At 54.9% G+C, this 21,342-nt stretch overlaps 2 protein-coding genes across 2 annotated transcripts; both read left to right on the top strand.

The window, feature by feature from the left end:
- Positions 1 to 292: 292 nt before the first annotated feature.
- On the top strand, positions 293 to 2,615 carry N7532_002195 (uncharacterized protein; the record flags this gene model as incomplete). Its single annotated transcript, XM_056614689.1, has 2 exons — positions 293 to 2,334; positions 2,579 to 2,615. The coding sequence occupies 2 exons, from the start codon at positions 293 to 295 to the stop codon at positions 2,613 to 2,615; spliced, it is 2,079 nt and encodes a 692-aa protein (XP_056477661.1).
- A 10,051-nt stretch (positions 2,616 to 12,666) lies between these two features.
- N7532_002194 (uncharacterized protein) lies at positions 12,667 to 13,486 on the top strand (the record flags this gene model as incomplete). Its single annotated transcript, XM_056614688.1, has 2 exons — positions 12,667 to 12,674; positions 12,721 to 13,486. 2 exons carry the CDS (start codon positions 12,667 to 12,669, stop codon positions 13,484 to 13,486), a joined length of 774 nt encoding a protein of 257 aa, XP_056477660.1.
- Between the last annotated feature and the right edge of the window lie 7,856 nt (positions 13,487 to 21,342).

The raw sequence follows: 21,342 nt of genomic DNA, 5'->3' as shown, positions 1-21,342 counted from the left end.
TGGGGACTTTTTGAAGTTCATAATTTCGGCGACAGTGATCGATTTTCGGCGACAGCTAAACCGATTTTGGAATAGTGCCAAGTTAAACCTCTTTTGGTCATTAGTGTAACTTTCTTACTCTTTGATCAGATATGCATTTTCTGACCTATCGAATCTTGTGTCCTCAATTAGTGCCGCGAACTTATTCATTGCAGCCCCTATTTCCATCCGCCCTGTTGACCATGCCTTGCAGGGGTGAATCCAGCGCTTCTCATCCCCACGTGCGATCGACCGCTGAGGAGCCAAGTTTAACATGACATTACTAGCCACAGGTCCTAATATTCGAAAGCGTGGCCGACCACGAAAATACCCATCCGTGGAGCAGAGGCGCGAGGCTCGCACGATTCAACGACGGCATCAGCGACGGCGACAGTCCGCCAGGGCTGCCGAGGCTGCCAACTATGCGTCTCAAATCGGTCCGTACTGTGCCAATCTCGCTCGCGTAACCGCCGAGCCTGTTGCTGGGCTTGTTCTTCCTACCACTCCCTCGTTTGCCCTTCCCCGAGAGGAACCCACGCTGCCTGGAGACATTCAGCCGCTCTCGCTTCCTCTGAGCCCCACACCAACTGCAGTCATTGAACCTGGAAGTGCCGCTCTCCCTCGATCTCTGTCCGCCGACTCGACCTTTATTTTGCCAGATAGCATACCTGTGAACGCAAATCCAGATCATCATCCGCTCGATCCCTCACGGACTAGCGAATCATCGCCCGCGGCACTGATCAGCGAGGATAACGAAGAATCTCCGATCCGATCCCCTAACCAGTCCGGCTGTGATCATACACGTATTCTGAGCGACACGAATGACGTGTGGCCTGATGTGGACGTGCCAGATCCTGACATCATCGTCGATTCGGATACCGAGCTAGAGAGTCCCACTCCAGACCAAGAAACGAAAAGTACCGGAGCGCTACTCGCGGAACAGCTCCTCCGGTCTCCCGAGTGCTGCATTGATTGCCATACGCGATATAAGCACGAGCGGAACCCAGTCGGATCACCGAGCCACGGTCTGAACGAGGTCTTCAGCTGGCCCTGTCCCGACGTGCTCAGCACTACCAGACTGGCCAGGTCTGGTGACCAATTGATCGAGGACTGGCCACCAGAACAGCGTGAAAAAGTCTTCTGCGGAACCGATGCGGGACAACCCAGCAGCGTGCCTGCTATCTGCTTGGCCCGGGGAGAACAGAAGTTAGGGCCAGCAGCCGTCCACTTCGATATTGACAGTGTCTTAGCTCATGTAACCAGTCCAGCTGTCTGTTCCCAAGGCCTCTACTGGTATCCTGTTCAGCGGCCGGTCTCGGACCTCCAGTCGGATCTTCACTTAGATCCACTCCCGGTTCAGTTCACAGATGGCCACGGTCACCTACATTGCGTCTCAGTACCGCTACATCGCGTTAAGCACTACACGTTTGCCCGGGTGTCGGGATTCGAGGATGCATCGATCTACGCCCTGTTCCCTAGACTCCATCAGCCCCAGCAGAAGTCTAGCCGACTGCCAGATGATCAGTTTCGGGTCTGGATAGACGATATCCTCCTCCCAGCGGTCCATCAATACTACTCCGATGCCCGGCTACAGCATTTCCCTTCCAGTTTCAGTCATAGCAACTCAAACTCATGGGCGGCGTGGGCGGAGGGCCGATCGATCCAGACACAGTCCCGTCAACAGCTACTCAGCTACTTTCTGCCCCCCGAGCACCTAGATCATATCTGGCAGGCTGTTCATCAAATTATTCGAGCAAAGGGGCTAGACGAATTCCAGGGGGTTCGTCTTTTCCTGAGTGCTAAGAACCTAAAGCTCCGTACACAGTCCGCGACCTGGTCCGATATGCAACATCGGTTTCAACAGTTATGGAGCAGCACTGCCAACCAGAGTTATATTCACGAGGTCTTCTTTGATATTGGGAAGGAAACATGTCCTATTACCCCCGATTCTGGCCAGCCCATCCGGGGGCAAACTCTGCTCTGGAAACAATGCTGTCTAGACAAGCTTCTCCGCTCCCCGCTAGTCCAGAACCCGGGGAAGACAATATTTTATCCTTTCTCGTTTCTCCGAGATACAGGGTCCTTGACGATCCAAACCCGGACTAGATCTCACCTCCGTAAGACCGGGCTCCTTTACAGCCAGTTCTACAACTCGGTCAAAGAGATCTTTGCGGCTGGAAATCAGTACCCCTTCAGTAATCCACTGTTAGAGGCTCCAGCCCTGGACCACGAGTCATATCAAACTTGGCAGCATATCGGGAAAGGTTTTCATGACCGAAACACCCTCCATCGCGCGTACATCCACAGCAAGTCCCGGTGTGCCACTGCAATCGATGCATCTATTGGAAAATCTTTTGGGACCCGGGAAGAGCATCGGGTGCGCGAAGACCTCCTGATCCAAATTAATCAGGAGTTTCAGCGACGCCGCGCGACTCAACGGGTGGTTCAAAATCCATCAAGTCAACCATTCTATATCCATTCCACTGCGACTATCCTTAAATGGGTCCGGTGGAACATAAATCGGCTATGTGCGGGATTCGAGTTAACAAATAGTCTGCAGCGCCATTCTATGGTGTCCTGGGATCGCACCCAGGTAATGATCCTGTTCCTCCGCTGTCTCCGACGGGCATTTGGCGGAGGCGGGAACCGGTTAGAGCAAAGCCGGGCGTGTTGGCAAGACGTGAAAGAAGTTCCGGGGTCCAATGGCCAGATTCAGTATCGGGAGGGCATTGGACTGGGAACCACTATTCAACGCCACGGCTATGGCTGGTTCCTTAACAAGATCCACTGGGATATACTCTAGAGGGTGTTCCACCCGGGGCCCGCTCGACTTCTTCGCCCTCTGATTGGTCCCCCGTGCGTGCTCCCGGCGCCCTCGGTGCGTGCCCGGAGGGCCCGCGCCCCATCAGATTCGCGCAGTCCGCGACCGCCGACCGCAGCGGGACCCCACCCCATGGGCGTAAATTCAATGTGCCGTAGGGTTTCTAGGGTTTTAGGGTTGCCGTCGTAAAATGGGTTTCGGGGCCCATTGTGTTGACATTTTTGCTGACAAAGATACCCCAAATTTGAATATGTTGTAAAAGCAATTCGGTTTGATAGTCAGATCAAATTTGAGGCCAATCCATATTGATATAAGCTTGGTTTCTGGGGTTCGAAAACGCCCGATGTTTTTGCAGGAGCGCGCATCACCCGCCGACCGTGGTCCATCCGCCGTACTCCGAAAATCACCCCCATCAGGTTTAGTTCACAGGACTAGTTTTTCGTCGAGATGTCAGAGGTTAATTGCCAGAGGATTGATTGATATCCCATATTTTAAGAGCATCATAGCCCCCATCAAATTCGCGAAATCCGCAACCGCCGACCGCAGCGACCCTGCCGGGCACAGCCATAGACTATTCACGATTCATTCGGCCAAGGATTGCTATATGATGCAGTTGGAGAATCATCCACACTCCGGTCGCACGATCGTACCAGACCTAAGCTTCACCACACCGAATTATCACATTTAGAGTATAGATGTGTATCCCCGTCTTTACAGTATATGTATTGAAGAGGGGAACGCTCGATGGCAGCACGCGCTGGGACGTGCGGGTCGATTCAGCAGAAAGACCACCACAAAACACACGCGTATGTAGGGGTCAGGTCGGGGAGGTGTAAGAAGGTGTATTCGAGAACTGGCTATCCGGCCACCGTATACTGCCGGCTATGTCACATAGTCTGGATGGCACCCATGTAGTAGGGGGAGGGGGTCTCCCCACTACAATATATATCTTTACACTGTCAAGCCCAGTTTGCCGGGTGCATTGGGCTCATATGTGATCTGCCCAGATCGACGTGTTCCTGATAATTCCGAGGCCATATCTGATTTGATTCCCCAACTATTGATCTCTCGATGTCGCTATTTGTTGCATTGCGCTGGAATATCTAGATCGGTCAGCCAGACCTCCGGCAGTCCCGCACCCGCGTGTCAGATCCCGAGGTACTCTCCGGGATGACCTATCACATCGGCCCCAGTGCCGTTCAACCCCTATTCCCTGCCTCCCTAGATCAAGTTCTTTGAATCTACACCTTGTGTTTTTCTATATCGACCTCACTCACCGCTGCCTTCTCCACTAGCGCTCTCACCATGGACGCCATCGGGGTATTCTTCACATATAATGCCACATATCGGTTATGGATCTGCAAGACCTGTCAATATGTGGTGGATGTCAAAACCATGATTGCCCACCTAGGCGCAAAGCACCGACAACACCCTATGGCCCGCACTGGCGACCAACGGGCAGCTATTCATGCTGAAGCCATGAAGGCGAACCCATGGAACCCTGACACGGAGCCATTCACCCCACCACCCCCTGACTCCCGGCCAATTCCTGGATTAACGGTCCATCGTGGCTACCGCTGTCCCGCCGACGGCTGTCGATACGCGTGCCGCACCCGAAGCACTATGGGCAAACATCGTGGAGATAAGCATCGCGATGCTGTCTACCCCCGGGGAGGCCACCAGTCGACCCAGATGACGATATACTCCGACTCCGGGCCCTGGAGCCGGTGTACTGCCAGCGATTGCATCCATATGGGCCGCATAGTGTCTACTTCGCTGTCACGCCCAATCCGGCGGAGCTGGCGGACCCCAAGGCCCCGGCCCCGGAACTCGATGAAGCTGCATATATCCGATCCCAGGTGGACTTGGCGCTCCTCCGATCTGATGGGATCGCGGATGCAGAAGACCAGATGGCGCCAACGGACGAGAATGCCACCGACACGTCCCCGTGGCTGGAGCTCACCCGATGGCCTGAGTATGTTCGAGGGCATGCGTTCCGGGACATCGCCCAACTTGCCTCCCACCCGGACCCCATGACCGAGCCAACCTTGGTCGCGATTGGCCTGAGCGTGAAAAGACTCATCGATCGGGCATTTGAGTCGATCGTCTCTCATCGTATCAACGAGTTTGACCAAGTGCGCATCAACAGCTTTGTCCAGAAACCCGGTATCTGGCAGCGCCCCATCCAGATCAAGCTCCGGCCCAAGACGTATCATGGCTACTGCCGGACCTGGGTCCGTCTCCTGAGTTTTGCGTATCGCACGAGTCAGCCCGACCAGCAGCTCCAGCTTCGCCACCAGTTCACCACCTCCCAGCTCAGCGCCATTGACGACATCCAAGGCTCCCTCCAGCGGCTGTTTCATGCGAGGGACCCCGGTTCTATGCAGGACGCCAACGTCGATCCAGGTCTCCCGCCCCGCGACCAGACTCAGACACCCACCAGCCAGGCCATGAAGGATCTTGACCAAGCCTGCCTGGACCTGTCTCTCGCGCTCCTAGACCATGAGATCCGTGGCGATTTCTTTGAGAGCCCTGTGGTTGCCTTCATGGCAGCGCTAGGTGTTGATAGCAAGAACCAGACTTACTTCGAGCCTGGCAGCTATACCACATACCTGTCCGCCTTGGTGAAGATCTCCCAGATGCTCGTCACCCAGCAGGCAGTCGATCTGGCCGATCGGAACGAGGTCAAGCACCCTGGCGATGCGCTTGAAGAGATGCAAGAACGTTTCCTGATGTATGGCGTCCGATATCCATTCAGCTGGATCGCCCGTCTCCGCACCTATGGCAAGAAAGTGCAGAATACATCCACCAGCCTTGGATTTCTCATCTGGAGTGGTGATCAGCAGTCACTCCACTACCGGGATCTCCAGCTTACTATGGATTCCCTGGCCGCCTTTATCCGCACGCAAGTGGAGCTTGCCCAATATGAGCTTGAGAGACTCTTCCTGCTTAATGAAGGTGAAGCACGCGCTGGTACGATCCCAGAGCTGCCCCTGCACCAGCTCACTGATGATCCAGTCAACAACCAGCGTGGGTGGAACTTCCTGAAGCATAGGAAAAACCGCCAGCTTCTCTCCACGCGTGGTGACAGATGGATGCTGGACCGCATTATGGCCACCGAGGCCCTTCGCAAGGACTTTGTTGAGGTCGGCCCAGCCACCAGGACTGAAGTTCGTCCGGCTGTGAAGTGGAATAAAGCTCTCCTCCTGGAATATCTTAACTGGGTCGATGAGTTCTTACAACGGCTGCTACTGCTGGTCCACATGACTTCCGGCCAACCCGCGCGTGCCACTGAACTGATCTCGATTCGGTATTGCAACACCCCGGAAGGGAGACATCGCAACGTCTTCGTGGAACATGGACTGGTCTGCATTGTCACTAGCTACCATAAATCCAAGAGCGTCACCAACTCCATGAAGATCATCCACCGATACCTGCCACGAGTGGTGAGCGAGCTTGTGGTGTACTATCTTTGGCTGATCCAACCATTCGCAGAGCAAGCCGCTATGTTTGCCTGCCAAAGCAATACCCGGATGCGGTCGCCGTATTTCTGGCCGAAGGGGAGGGGGCATTGGGATGCGAAACGTCTTGGAGCGGTGTTGAGATCACAAGGGGAGGCCCATCTGCAGACCAAGCTGCATGTGCTTAACTGGCGCCATGCAGCGATCGGTATTTCTCGCGTCCACCTGAAATGTGGTGGATTCAAGCGCGACTATGGGCCAGATGACCCGATTGTGGATGAACAGGCCGCGCATGGGTCCTGGATGGCCGGAACTACTTATGCACGTGGCTTGAAGGAGGCGCCCGGAGTTATTGAGGCGAAGCGGATCCGGTTTCGGGCAATCAGTTCTGAATGGCATAAACTGCTGGGTTTCGACGCTCCAAGAGGTCAGAAAAGGCGTTATGGTCAGCTCAGCGATAAAGAAAAGGTGCTATCTGCACAGAAACGCCGAAAAGAGTATATCACTATTGACTATAGTGATGATGAAAGCTACTAATATAGAACTGCGAGGTAGATGGCTAGTTAGAGCTAGGAAACCATGCGGTAGAAGCCGACCTGACCTTGCATCACCACCACATCCTTCGAGGCTAATTCTTGGGATTCTAGTACAATTAATACCGTATACTTTGATCGTTTTATCACAATTTTGATTCCTTGTGTGGTTCATGTAGTATAATGCGTTGAAGTTGGGCTTGGGCGAGTTCGTTGAACTGGATTACTTAATCACGGAACCCCATGTTTGTCCTCAAATTAAGCCCGTTTCGCGTTAAATACTCAAAACGAAACTCTTTTGCATGATGACTAACACACCAAGGCCATTGGAACAAATGTATCCTTAATGTGATAGATCTGAAGATAAAGCTGACAGACATCCTCATAGCCCCAATTCTGTCGAAGGTTGGTGACCGGGAACCACGCTAACCCGGTCAGGCCTAGTTCCCGCACCCCGGAGATAAAGTTGATTTAGCGCCATATCCAAACCGACTTCAATCTATACAATCCAATCCACGCTTTTCAACCGCCCGAACCGCAACGCAACGCAACGCAACGCACAGGGGGTAGACCAGCTGGAGGCCATTGGAGAGCAGCCTCGGCCATCAGGGTTGCTCGAATGGGCCCGAGTCGAGCTAAAATTAGGGTTTTTAGGAGGGGAAAAATTCGAGTGGCACTGGGTCGCGCAGAACGTTCAAAGCCCCGATCGCGCATATAAATAGGGTCGCAGGGATCCCAAAAATCAGTATGTTTTATGTTGGAGGTATGTTCATAACATAATTGAAGTTGAGCGCGATCGGAGCATGTTGAGGGTGGTTTTGCGATCGTGAAAATGTGGGCGATGTTTTGATGGGGTAACCGCCACCCGCCGGTCGCGACCAGTCACCACGACCATCGCCGGCCACCACCCCATTCAGGTTAGCGACCAAATTGGCTTTTGCGATTGCAAATTTCAGGGGTCGATTCCGATATCCCGCCGCATCGTCCCATTTGATTTTGAGCCCGATCCCAGGAGGTCGCGGTTGCACCATTCCCCCGCATCTACAACATCCACCAGTATAGATGTTTGCAGATCCACCATGGGCCGCGAATACCATGCCCGCGACATTTTTTGTGTCAACCCCGCGTTCCAGGTGTTGATTTGCCAGAAATGCCAATGTGCAGTACGACCAGGACAGGTCAAGGCCCATTTAATCAGTACCGCTCATCGCATTCCCATGGGGTGGGCCCAGCACATTCACAGCGTCATTCAGCAGTGGGATCACATCGACGAGCAGCCCCAGGTCGACCGTTGGCCCCATCAGATGGACGAGCCCATCCCCGAGTTACCCGTTTATCAGGATGGACTCATATGTCGGTTCTGCGACCAATACACATGTCGTCAGATCGATGTGATGAAGAAACATTGGGCAAGGCCCATGACTATCGTGTGTATGAGGGCCGTGGTCGCCCCACGCCCACCCAGATTCGAGCCATCCAGGGCCGCATTGAAGCCCACTGCTGGACCGTTTCATGCCAACGGTTGTTTAAGCAAGGGCCCGGGTCCCATTATATTTGCGTGGGACAGCCAGACCCCGCAGTGCCCGTGAATCCCGTTCCCGACGCCGATGCCATCCGCCAGCTATTGCACACCGTGTCGGAGTATCAGCAGGAAGATCAACAGGCCCAGGACACCATCATCCAGGCCGGCGATTTAGACGAAGCCACGCCATGGTTGAATCGGACGGGATGGGTCCGGTATTTACAAGGGGTCCCCCGCCAGCCATTGGTCGAGAGCACCCGGCGCCCCAAGGAAAATATCGAGGGACCGGAGCGCGCCGCATTCGTGATTTGGCAGGCCATTGAACGATTAGCGCATGTGAGCCAGGAGATTGCCAAGGCGTGTGGTCATTTATTGCGGATCGAAGTCGTCCGCACCACCAAGGACGAGAGCCCGCACAAGCCATTGTTGGCATATTTGGATGCCGCCGCCATTGCAAAGCATGTGGCGCCGTGGCAGCACATTTTGATGTTTTTTGCGCGGACCCAGGTACGTTGTGTTCAGTGAGGGTGTGCCCAGAGCATCGTGTGGGTATGCCAATGCTCCCGTCCACCGGCGGAGAGATATATTGCCGCGTTGTGGATATTCCACCGGGGTGACCAGCCCGGCCCGACCCGCACCGTCGACAACCCAATTCCCACCACAACCCATGTCCATTCCGGACCGACCATATTAACCAGCACAGGTCGAACACGATTGGGAGTCCCCCCATATTCATTCACCGAGCGCCAGCAGCAGTCGTGGGATACCGTGTGGCATTATGCGCAAGCCCGTGCCGGTAGCCCCGACCCCGGCGACGAGGAGGACGAGCCCGAGCCGTTTGAGATCCGCCCCATCGAGAATGCATTGCTGAATTTTTGCATCGATTTGTTACGCCAGGAGATCCGGAACGATGAATACGGGTGTGCCATGGTTTGTGCCACGGCCGTCATCGGTTACAGTGAGGTCGGTTGGGCCACCCCCCAGAGTTTCCCACCGCAGATATCCAGTTTGATCAAGATCACGCGGTTTTTCATTTTACACAAAGCGTTGCGGTTGGACCCGAATTCGGAGGAGATCCGCCGTCGATTGGCCGGGCGGCAGGACCACCAGTGGGTCGAGGGCGACATGATCGAGTTTGACGACGCATATGCATACGAGGACGAGGGATACACGAGCGCCCCGTCCACCCCCATGGCCATGCGGAGTTCCCCACCCCCGACCCGCGACGACATGATCGGGCGATTCACCCAGGAGCAGCGCCGGCACCCCACGCGCACGTTCGCCAAATGGGTCAAGTATTTGGTGGATTTGTTCATGGTCCGTGGCACCAACGGTCCCGTCCAGTGGTGGATGGATTTGCGCACGTACGGCAGGACGATCCACATGAACACGCCCACCGAGGGCCACGTGGGGTGGAAGTCGGGCGATGAGTTGTTGTACAAGCAGTTCCATTTCACCATGGGCGATTTCCGCGGATTCGTCCATGGGTTGGTCCACCAGATGCGACAGCGGGTCGTGTCCGAGTTGCTGTTTTGTCATGATCTGGATCAGCCGCCGCCCGCCATCCCGTGGGACGCGTTGTATGATGATGCCACGCAGAGTGCGCCCGGATGGAGCTTTTTGCAGGATTTACGCACCCAGTGGCCCGTCGCCGGGCGGACGTGGTTGCTGAAGCGGGTGAGCCAGGAGCCCAAGTTGCGGCGGCGGTTCATCCAGACCGACGGGAGCGGGTTCCGGATGCCGGCCATCGATCGATTTTTCCGGGTGGTGGCCCAGTTCCGGGAGCAATTGAGTGTCGCCGTGCATGTTTGTGCCGGCCAGCCCAGCCGGGGCCCCGAGTTGATGAGCATCCGCCACCGCAACAGCGAGCGCGAGCGCCGCAACGTGTTCATCGAGGATGGCATGGTCACATTCGTCAGCCGATACCACAAGGGTTTCCACGTGAACAACGACACCAAGGTTATTTTCCGATATGTGCCGCGGGAGATTGGCGAGTTGGTGGTGTGGTATTTGTGGTTGGTGTTGCCGTTCGTCGAGCAGATGCAGTCATACCAACGGCATGTCCGGGGGAGCCCGCCACCGTGGGCCGTCGGGCCGAGTATATATGGTCCCCCGACCCCGATCGGCACACCGAATGGAGTGGGGACCGGTTTCGTGCGGTGTTACAACGGGAGACCGCCCATGGATTGCGCGGACAGCGATTAGGGTTACAGGCGTACCGCGACATCGCCATCGCCATCAGCCGGCGGTATTTACGCCCGAGCAGCCAGTTCAAGAACAATGTCGAGGAGGAAGCCGACGACATTGACGACGACAGCAAGATGGACGACGAGGGCATGCGGGCATTCATCGCCGACATCCAGGCCGCGCATTCCGCCAGCATCGCCGGGATGAACTACGGCCGCATGTTGATGGAGAACCCCAACAGCACGGCGCGGCACCGCGAGTTGTTCCGGGCCGTGAGCCACGATTGGCACCATTTTTTGGAATTCCCGTCCGCCGTGGAGCAGCAGCGCCGCCGAGCCCCGGGGATCACGCGGAAGCCCAACCCGTGGGAAGACGCCGCGGCCGAGGCCCGCATCCAGCGCCGATATGACTTGCATCAGACCAACATGGCCGAGGCGTTCCAGAACATGATGGGCAGCACCGCGATGACATTGCGCGGACCGCAGGGCCCCGTGTTGCAGGCGATCAAGCACGGCGACAGTTGCATCGTGGCCGTGATGCCCACCGGGGGCGGCAAAAGTGCGTTGTTCATGTTGCCCGCGTGGGTGAGTGGCCGGGCCGGATTGACCATCGTCGTCGTGCCATTGACGGCATTACGGAGTGATATGATGGCGCGATGTCGGGATTTGGGCATTGCATGTGCCGCGTGGGATCCCCAGCGTCCGCCGGACGGGGCGTCCATTGTGTTGGTCACGCCCGAGGCCACCCCCAACGAGGCATTTGTGAAGTTCGTCAACCGGCAGCGGGTGTCCCAGCGGCTGGACCGCATCGTGATCGACGAGTGCCATGTGGTATTGAGTCGCAACCCGGATTTCCGGCCATTATTGCAGCAAATGGGCGCGTTGCGGGCCGCGACCACCCAGATGGTGTTGTTGACGGCGACATTGCCCCCCGCGAGGAGCAGACGTTGTGGGATCGCATGGGGTGGCAGCGGGACCAGGTCAGTCTGCACCGCAGTCCCACCAGCCGGCACAACATCGCGTATCGCGTGCACACCATCCCCGTCGACGACGCATATGACGAGCAGTTCCAGTGGGTGGAGATGCCCCGGGTGATCCGGTTCATCCAGGACCGCATGCGACGGGCATACCCCGGGCGGGTGATCGTGTATGGCACCGTCCAGTCGCATGTCACGCGGGTGGCCGAGCAGTTGGGGTGCCCGGCATTTTACCGCAACGCGGTCGACAAAGATGGGATGTTGGAAACGTTCCGCCACCAGCCCGGGGCCGTCATCGTCGCCACCAGTGCGTTGGGCATGGGCATCGACATTCCGGACATCCGCAGTGTGATCCACGTGGGCCAGCCGCGGAACATGTTGGATTATGCGCAGGAGAGTGGCCGGGCCGGTCGTGATGGGCAGCCCAGCGAGGCCATCATCGTGCAGGCCGAGGGCCGGACGATGGGCCGGGAGATCCGTCCGTATTGGATGAACGATGCCCCCGAGGCCGAGCATACGCAGGTGGTCGAGTATATGGACCGCGGCGCGATTGGGTGCCGGCGGGTGATATTGGATGCATATTTGGATGGGGAGATTGGCGGATACCAGCGCCAGCGATGCGGGGACACGGTGCCGGAGTCGGTGTGTGATGGACATGGATGCCAGCCCGATTGGGAGGACCACGAGTCGCGGATGGGGTCGTCGTCCCCGGCGGAGGCGGAGGCGATGGATGAGGATATTGAGATGGTTGACGGAGATGAAGGCATGCCGGATGACATTGCGCCCCCCGTTGTGTCCGGGCCACCGATCGTTTCCACGCGCATGTCCGAGGTGGCATGCAGCAGTGATAGTGTGAGGATTGTGTCCCAGGTGCCATGCAGCAGTGATAGTGAGAGGATTGCGTCCCAAGTGGCATGCAGCAGTGATAGTGGGAGGATTGCGTCCCAAGTGGCATGCAGCAGTGATAGTGAGAGGATTGCGTCCCAAGCGGCATGCAGCAGTGATAGTGAGAGGATTGTGTCCCAGGTGCCATGCAGCAGTGATAGTGAGAGGATTGCGTCCCAAGTGGCATGCAGCAGTGATAGTGGGAGGATTGTGTCCCAGGTGCCATGCAGCAGTGATAGTGAGAGGATTGCGTCCCAAGTGGCATGCAGCAGTGATAGTGGGAGGATTGCGTCCCAAGTGGCATGCAGCAGTGATAGTGAGAGGATTGTGTCCCAAGTGCCATTTATATCACCAGCCGCAGCGAGGACGGCACCAGCAGCAGCGAGGACAGCACCACCCACGACCCCCAGGGTCGAGCCCACATCCATTCCCGCCAGCACACCCCGAACCATCCCGACGGACATCCGACACCAATTCCGGCAGCAGGACATTGAGCGCGCCCACATCGCGCAGCGGCATCACGGTCCGGCCGGGCCCCGATTCGACGACGAAGCGTTTTTGGTCAGTGAGGTCGAGAAGTGGGTGCATCGGTGTTGGACATGCACGCAGAGGGGATATGATGATGCGCATGAGATGTGGCGTTGTGGGTTTACCGGGGCCGGGGGAGCCAGCAGGGAAATCCAGGCGAATAAGGATTGGATGAAGATGGTCCGCGGGAAGGTCCAGTATGCCAATTATACCGCACATTTCCCGTGTGGCATGCCGCAGCACATATGTCCATTGGGTGATCATCACGCGGACCATAGCGAGGAGGTCCAAGAACGGTGTCGAGGATACCGCACCGTGTTGATTCCGATGGTGGCCATGATGGGCAAGGGGCCGCAGCGAGATGCGGAGGTCACGCAGCGATGGTACCAGCGATTGGCGTCGCGCGGGGTGGTGGATCCAGAGCGGAATGATGAAGGGTTGATTCAGTATTTCGGACAGCGCGCGCCGGGGACGGCGCAGAAACGGTCGCAATTGACGGAGGAGTTTATTTGGTTACGGCGGGCATATGATGGACGGGAGAGGTGCAGTGATTAGACGTGGGTCATGTTGATGGCATCATGTGGGCGTTTCACAAGGGTTGTTTTACCATTAGGAATATATGCAAGATGATTTTCATATATATATATTCCAGTCCATGATTGGCAATCGCCCGAGTATCAGTTTTCGCAGTCCCAGCAGCGGTTGTGGAATATTGTGTGGCGTCATGCGAGGCCCGGCCACGCAGCCCCGATCCCACGGACACCGTCGATGCCGAGCCATTTCAGTTACAGCCCATTGAGGTGGCATGGTTGGAGTTTTGTATCGAGTTGATCCGCCAAAAGATCCGCAACGACGAATATGGATGCGCGTTCATATGTGCCACCGCCGTGTTGGGATACAATGAGTCCGTGTGGGCCCCCCCCCCCCGTCCCCCCCAGATATACAGTATTTTGAAGATCGTCCGGTTTTTGATTTCGCACAAAGCGTTACGATTTGATCCCCGGTCATTAGAGATTCGGCAAGGGTTCCTGAGCCGCGGTGGCCCGCGGTGGATGACCGGCGATATGAGTCGAGTTGGGGGGTTATAGCCGCCACGCGCCGAGAGTGATGAGAGCGCGGGGCCCCATCATCCATGCCCACGAAGAGGAGCAGGCGCGGCATCCCACCCGGACATTCCCCGAATGGGTGAAGTATTTCGTTGACATGTTCATGGTCCGTGACACCAGTGGGTCCATCCAGTGGTTGATCGATTTGCGTACATACGGCCGGGTCAACAACACGCCCGTGGAAGGCCAGATTGAGTGGAAATCCGGGGATGAGTTATGGTATAAGCAGATCCATTTCACCATGGGCGATTCAATGTGAGTCCGCATGCCCGCATACATGTCGAGGAGCCAGATATATATATTCATGCATCCCACCGGCGAACCCCCGCCCACATTCCATCGATCCATTAACCATCCCAGATCCCCCATGATTGGCAATCGCCCAACCAGCAGCGGTTGTAGAATATTGTGTGGCGTCATGCGAGGCCGCGGCACCAGCGGGCCCATCCAGTGGTTGATCAATTTGCGTACATACGGCCGGGTCACCAACACGCCCGTGGAAGGCCAGATTGAATGGCAATCCGGGGATGAGTTATGGTAGAAGCAGATCCATTCACCATGGGCGATTTCCGTGGATTCGTGCATGGGTTGGTGGGGAAGACGTGCCCGACATTGGTTGGGCAGTTGATGTTTGCCCGCCGGGCGCCCATTATTCCATGGGATCATTTACACGACGACGCCAGCCAGGGTGGAATTCATCCAGGACCCCGCACGCAGTGGCCGGTCAATGGATCGGAGTGGTGATCCAGCGGTTGTGCCGTGAGGGCCATTACGCCGGCAGTTCATCACGCCCGAGGGCCGGGGGATCGATCAGTATTCCGCGTTGTTCGTCAATCCGGGAGATGTTGAGCGTGGGCATCCACGTATGTGCCGGGCAACCCAGACGTGCCCCCGAATTGTTGAGTATTCGACAGCGAGCGAGAGCGCCGGAATGGGTTCATTGATGATGGGATGGTGATGTTTGTCAGCCGATATCACAAGGGTTCCATATCAACAATGACACCAGGTGATTTGCCGATATATCCCGCGGGAGTTGGTGTTGCCGTTTATCGAGGCCATGCAGTCATATCAGCGAGGGTTCCGTGGGCAGCCCGCCACCACCGAGCGACGCGCCGATTACATTTGGTCCCCGACCCCGAAAACCAGAAGGAGTGGAGTTCCCCGATTCGGGAGATATTGAAGGCACCAACCCGCACGGGGTTACATGGCACCGCGATCAACATCCAGGCATATCGGGAGATCGCCATTGCCATCAGCCGGCGGTATGGACGCGGGAGCAGCCAGTTCCGGTCCATCCAGAACGGCGAGAGCCCGATTGTCGCCGTGATGCCCACCGGGGGTGGCAACAGTGTATTATTCATGTGGCCCGTGTGGAAGTCGTGGCGGGATGACCATTGTGGTTTTGCCATTTTAATAGCATTACGATGGGACATGCAGCGCCGGTGCCAGGAGGTGGGGATTTCGTGTGCGGCGTGGGATCGCCAGCGGCCCCCCGATGGAGCGTCCATTATATTAGTGACGCCCGAGAGTGTGCCAAGTCATGAAGTCCGGAGATTCATGGACCGGCAGTGGATGTGGAAGCGGTTGGATCGGATGGTGATTGACGAGTGCCATGTTGTGTTGAGCCGGACCCCGAATTCCGCCCATTGGTCAAGGAATGAGGCCCGTTACGATCCGCGCAGACGCAGATGATATGTTAACCGCGACATTGCCCCCAGTGCGGAGCCCGAGTGTTGCCAGCGCATGGTATGTGGTATGGACCGACGGGGACGTGACATGGGATCGAGGACGTCCCCATCGCCCCATGTGGCATATCGGGTGCATACCGGGGCCCCCGGCCCAATTCAACAGCAGTCGCAGTGGGTGGATATGCCCGAGGGGATTGCATTCATCCAGGATCGGATCCGTCGCGCGCAACCCGGCCGGGTGATCATATATGGCACCGCCGTGGCCCATATCACCCGGATGGCCGAGTCATTAGGGTGTGCCGCATATCACCAGATGACAATCGACCGCGATGGTGTATTGCAAGCATTCCGGGACACGCCCAGCGCCGTCATCACCATCACCAACGCATTGGGCATTGGAATTGATATCCAGACAACCGGAGTGTCATTCATTCGGTCAGCCACGCACGATGTTCGATGACGCACAGGAGAGTGGCCGCGCGGGATGCGATGGGCAACCGAGCGAGGCCATGATCATCCAGGCCGACGGTCAAAGGGTTGGACGGGAGCAACGGCCGTTGGATGCAGGGTCATAGTGTGGCGGAGCATGTCGGTGTTGTGGAGTATATGGAGTGCGGTCCACGATTGCCGGCGTGTGGTGTTGGATACATATGTAGACGGGCACATTGATGGATCCCACCGGCAGCGTTGTGGCGATATCCACCCGAGTCATTATGTGATGGATGTGCGCCCGGATGGCAGGACCAGGAGCCCGTGATGACCGAGGCCATTAATATTGATCGTTCCCCCGTGGCATCCCAGTATATACCAGCCCCATTGCCGCCGGTGGAGAATGGCCGATGGATGCCCATCATACCACCGCCACCCCAGGTGTGTGATCAGAGTTATGAGGTTTCCATTATAGCCCATCGGCCCAGCAGCAGCAGTAGCCACAGCAGTGTCAGTTTGAGTTCGCCATTAGCACAAAGTACCCAGCCCATTGTGCGGCGGCATCAGAAGAGGCCATCCAGATCCATCATCGCGGGTAGGAAGCGATCATACGAGCATGAGCCCGAGTCACCACAAGCCGGCACCACCCATCCACCACCAGTATCCACGGCCGCCAAACCGGATAGGATCCCGATTGCCCATGGCATCGATTCCGAACGCAGGACATTAAACGTGCCCGTTTATCAGATCGACACCATGGCACGGCATCCCAGCGATATGAGGACGAGGCATATTTGGAGCAGGAGGTGGAAGGTTGGTTCCATCGTGGGATGCCGCAATACATATGCCCGCAGGCGGATCACACGACGGAGCATAGTCCGGCAGTACAGGATCGGTGTCAAGGGTTTCGGACAGTATTAATCCCGACGGTGGTGATGATGGTGAAGGGGCCATATGCAAATGTGGAGATATCGCAGCGGTAGTCCCAGCGGTTGGCCGCACAGGGGTCCGGAACGCGGAGCAGGACGACGAGGCGTTGATAGAATTTTGGACAGATGGTGCGGAATAGGGCACGGAAACGGGCGTAGATCACGGAGGAGTTGATTTGGTTGCGGCGGGCATATCAAGGGCGTGACGATGCAGGTAGATGTGGGTTCCGGTTGATGTTGACAGCGGTACCACGGATGGAAGCCATTGATCGAGATTCAGCAGGCCACGGAAGAAGATTTTCGAATTCGAATTCCATATGATTTTTTCAGACTTATCAGTAGGGGTTGTTCGATATTGAATCATGGCGATTTCCAGCCGAATCCCATGCACGGTGGAGAGCAGCCCAGATAGGCGATTTATACGATTTCACAGCAGTAAGGATTGGATTACAATTTAGCCAAAAGAATAGTTCAACGCGATCGATTATATATGATTCAGCCAGTGACGGACAGCAATATATATCGACCCCGGTCCAGCGAATGAAGGCAACAGCCACCCGCGGTATACATATTCGAAGGCCCGAGCACGGACACATTTGCAGTTTCCAGATATCAGAGCATAACGGAGATATTTCGGGGTTTTGGAGACGTGTTCAGGATTTGCGAGCAGTGTGTTCAGCGTTTTTAATATTACAGTTTGTTAGCATAGACATTTCGAGTGGTAATTCAGCCGTGTAGCAATTACCAGGGCGGATAAAACAGGTGTTAAGGGATCGATTATAGCGCATAGTGAGGGGTGTTGAGGGATTTAATATTGTGGATTGCCGGTTTCGCAGTCGGGTGGCCGTATTTGCCATGATTGGGAAGGTGGGAGTGATTGATTCAAATGAACATATAGTGGTCAATATCCGTGGATGTCAGGATTGTATTTCGGAAGGATAATGGCAGGGGGCAATCGAGGCATCACGATAGGAGGGATTGAGTGACGATATCCGGGAGGGTCAGTCGGATAGTGCAAGAGGCGAGATGATTGATATTAAAAGGGATATTCGTGAGTGCCGCAGCGGGAGGACGTATCGGCCGAAGACACGAGGACGGGTAAAAAGATCGAGGGGAAAGATTATGGGGGAGGGCCCGAGGGCGATAGTACGGACATTGTGGGAATTTGGGTTGGGTTGTGGTGTTGAGGTTTTAATCAATGTGTTCAGGGATATCGGTGTTGAGGGTTGTCGGGTGTTGAGGGTGTTTGATGGGTCGCCATTTCCAGCCGAATCCATGGGCGGCGGAATACAGCCCAGATAGCCGTTTTATACGATTTCACAGCCGTTAAGATTGGATTACAATTTAGCCGAAAGAATATTTCAGATACATTATCATTCGGACACGATCAACACGATCGATTATATATAATTCAGCAGGTGACGGACAGCAATATACATCAACCCCGGTCCAGTGAATGAAGGCCATAGCCACCAGAAATATATATATATGAACGCCAGCGCACAGACAGATTCATAGTGTCCAGGTATCAGAGGATAACAGAGATGTTCAGGGGTTTTCACAGACGTGTTCAGGATTGTGAGCAGTGTGTTGAGGGTTTATAAGAGAGTGTTCAGGGTTTATAAGAGAGTGTTCAGGGTTTATGAGAGAGTGTTCAGGGTTTATAAGAGAGTGTTCAGGGTTTATAAGAGAGTGTTCAGGGTTTTCAATATTATAGTTTATTAGCAGGGGTGTTTAGCGAGCGCCGATTTATGGTTGAAGGAATATGATTTAGCAGGATAGCGGATACCAGGCCAGATAGAAGAGGTGTTACGAGATCCAGTATGGAATATATAGTGGGAGGTGTCCAGGGTTCCATTAGAGTATATGATGAGGAGTGTTGAGGGATTCAATATTGTGGGTTGCCGGTGTCGCAGTCGGGGAATATTTTCCATGATTGGGAAGGTAGAAGTGATTGTTTGAAATGAGGATATAGGGTCCATATCCGAGGGTGTGCAGATTGAGATTCCAAAAGATCATGGCAGGCGGCAATCGAGGCATGGCGATAGGAGGGATTGGGTGATGATATCCGGGAGGTCCGGCGGATGATGCGCGAGGTGAGATGATTAATATTAAAGGGATATTGGAGAGATTCCGCCGTGGGGGAAGTATCGGCCGGGGGCACAAGGACGGGTAAAAACGATCGAGGGAAAGATCAAGAGAGGATGGCGAATAGCGAGGAGCAAGGGACATTGGTGATCGCGAGAAGGGTGGGAGTGTTTTTTTCGGGGATGGTGAGAGGGCGATGGCAAGGACATTGGCGGGATTTGAGTTGGGTTGTCGTTGTTGCGGGTTAAGGAACATGTTCGGGGTTATTATGTTGATGTTGAGAATGGTCGGTGTTGAGGGTTATTGATGGTGTTGAGGGGTTTTTCATCAATGTGTTCACGGTAGTGGGTGAGGGCAAATTGATCGACAAGCAATATATATATTCCAAGGCCCGAGCACGGATACATTTATAGTTCCAGATATCAGAGCATAAAGGAGATATGCAGGGATTGTAGTAGACGTGTTCAGGGTTATGATTCGGCAGGTGACGGACAGAAATATATATCGACCCCGGTCCAGCGAACGAAGGCAACAGCCACCAGCAATATATATATTAGAAAGCCAGCGCACCGACATGTTCCCAGGTATCCGGGTATAACAGAGACGTTCAGGGGTTTTGGCAGATGTGTTCAGGATTTGTGAGCAGTGTGATCAGGGGATATAACCGATGTGTTCCAGGGGTTTTAACATTGCAGTTTCGTAGCAGACATTTCGAGAGGCACGAGTAATGATTGTCAAAGGGGTAATTCAGCCGTGTAGCAATTCCCAGGGCGGAGAAAAGAGGTGTTAAGGGATCGATTATAGCGCATAGTGAGGGGTGTTGAGGGATTTAATATTGTGGATTGCCGGTGTCGCAGTCGGGGGGCATATTTTCCATGATGGGGAAGGTGGAGGTGATTGATTCAAATGAGCATATAGTGGTCAATATCCGTGGAGGTGAGGATTGTATTTCGGAAGGATCATGGCAGGCGGAAATCGAGGCATCATGATAGGAGGGATTGAGCGATGATATCCGGGAGGGTCCGGCGGATAGGGCAAGAAGTGAGATGAAAGATATTCAAAGGGATATTGGGGACATTCCGCAGCGGGGGACGTATAGGGCAGGGACACAAGGACGGGTAGAAAAGAGGGAGGGGGAAGATGTCGACAGGATGTGAATGGGCGCGGAAGGGGCATTCGTGATGCGGCGAAGGGGGGCGAGTAAGGCGGGTGGGCGGTTGAGTGGGAGTGGGTTTTCCGGGAGTATAAAGGATGGTCGAAGGGCGATGGTAAGGATATTGCGGGGATTCGGTTGGGTTGTCGGTGTTGTGGGTTTTAATCAATGTGTTCAGGGTTATCGGCGTCGAGGGTTATTGACAGTGTTGAGGGTTTTAACCCATGTGTTGAGGGTTATCGGGTGTTGAGGGTGATTAACAGTGTTGAGGGTTATTGATGGTGTTGAGGGTAATTGATCATGTTCAGTGTGTTTGATGGGGTCGCCATTTCCAGCCGAATCCATGGGCGGCGGAATGCAGCCCAGATAGGCGTTTTATACGATTTCACAGCAGTAAAGGTTGGATTACAATTTAGCCGAAAGAATATTTCCGGTACATTATCATTCGGACACGATCAACACGATTGAATATATATAATTCCGCAGGTGACGGACAGCAATATATATCGAATGCGGTCCCGTAAATCAGGGCAATAGCCACCAGCAATATATATATTAGACAGCCAGAGCAGAGACCCATTTATAGTTCCCAGGCATCCGAGTATAACAGAGATGTTCAGGGGTTTTAACAGACGTGTGCAGGATTTGTGAGCAGTGTGTTCAGGGTTTTTAATATTACAGTTTATTAGCACATACATGTCGAGAGGCACGAGTTATGATTGTCAGAGGTGTAATTAAGCAGTGTAGCAATTCCCAGGGCGGATAAAAGAGGTATTAACGGATCGATTATGGTGTATATTGAGGGATGTTAAGGGAATTAATATTGTCGGTTGCAGGTGTCGCAGTCGGGTGACCGTATTTGCCATGATTAGGAAGGAAGAAGTGATTGTTTTGAATGAGCACATAGTGTCAATATCCGAAGGTGTGAAGATGGTATTTCGGAAGGATGATCGCAGGCGGCAATCGAGGCATCACGATAGGAGGGATTCAGTGATGATATCCGGGAGGGTCCGGCGGA

This window comes from Penicillium argentinense (assembly GCF_028826775.1).
Source record: "Penicillium argentinense strain IBT 30761 chromosome Unknown utg000003l_segment0_segment0, whole genome shotgun sequence".
Lineage (NCBI taxonomy): Eukaryota > Fungi > Ascomycota > Eurotiomycetes > Eurotiales > Aspergillaceae > Penicillium > Penicillium argentinense.
This window is presented reverse-complemented; position numbering and strand designations above follow the sequence as displayed.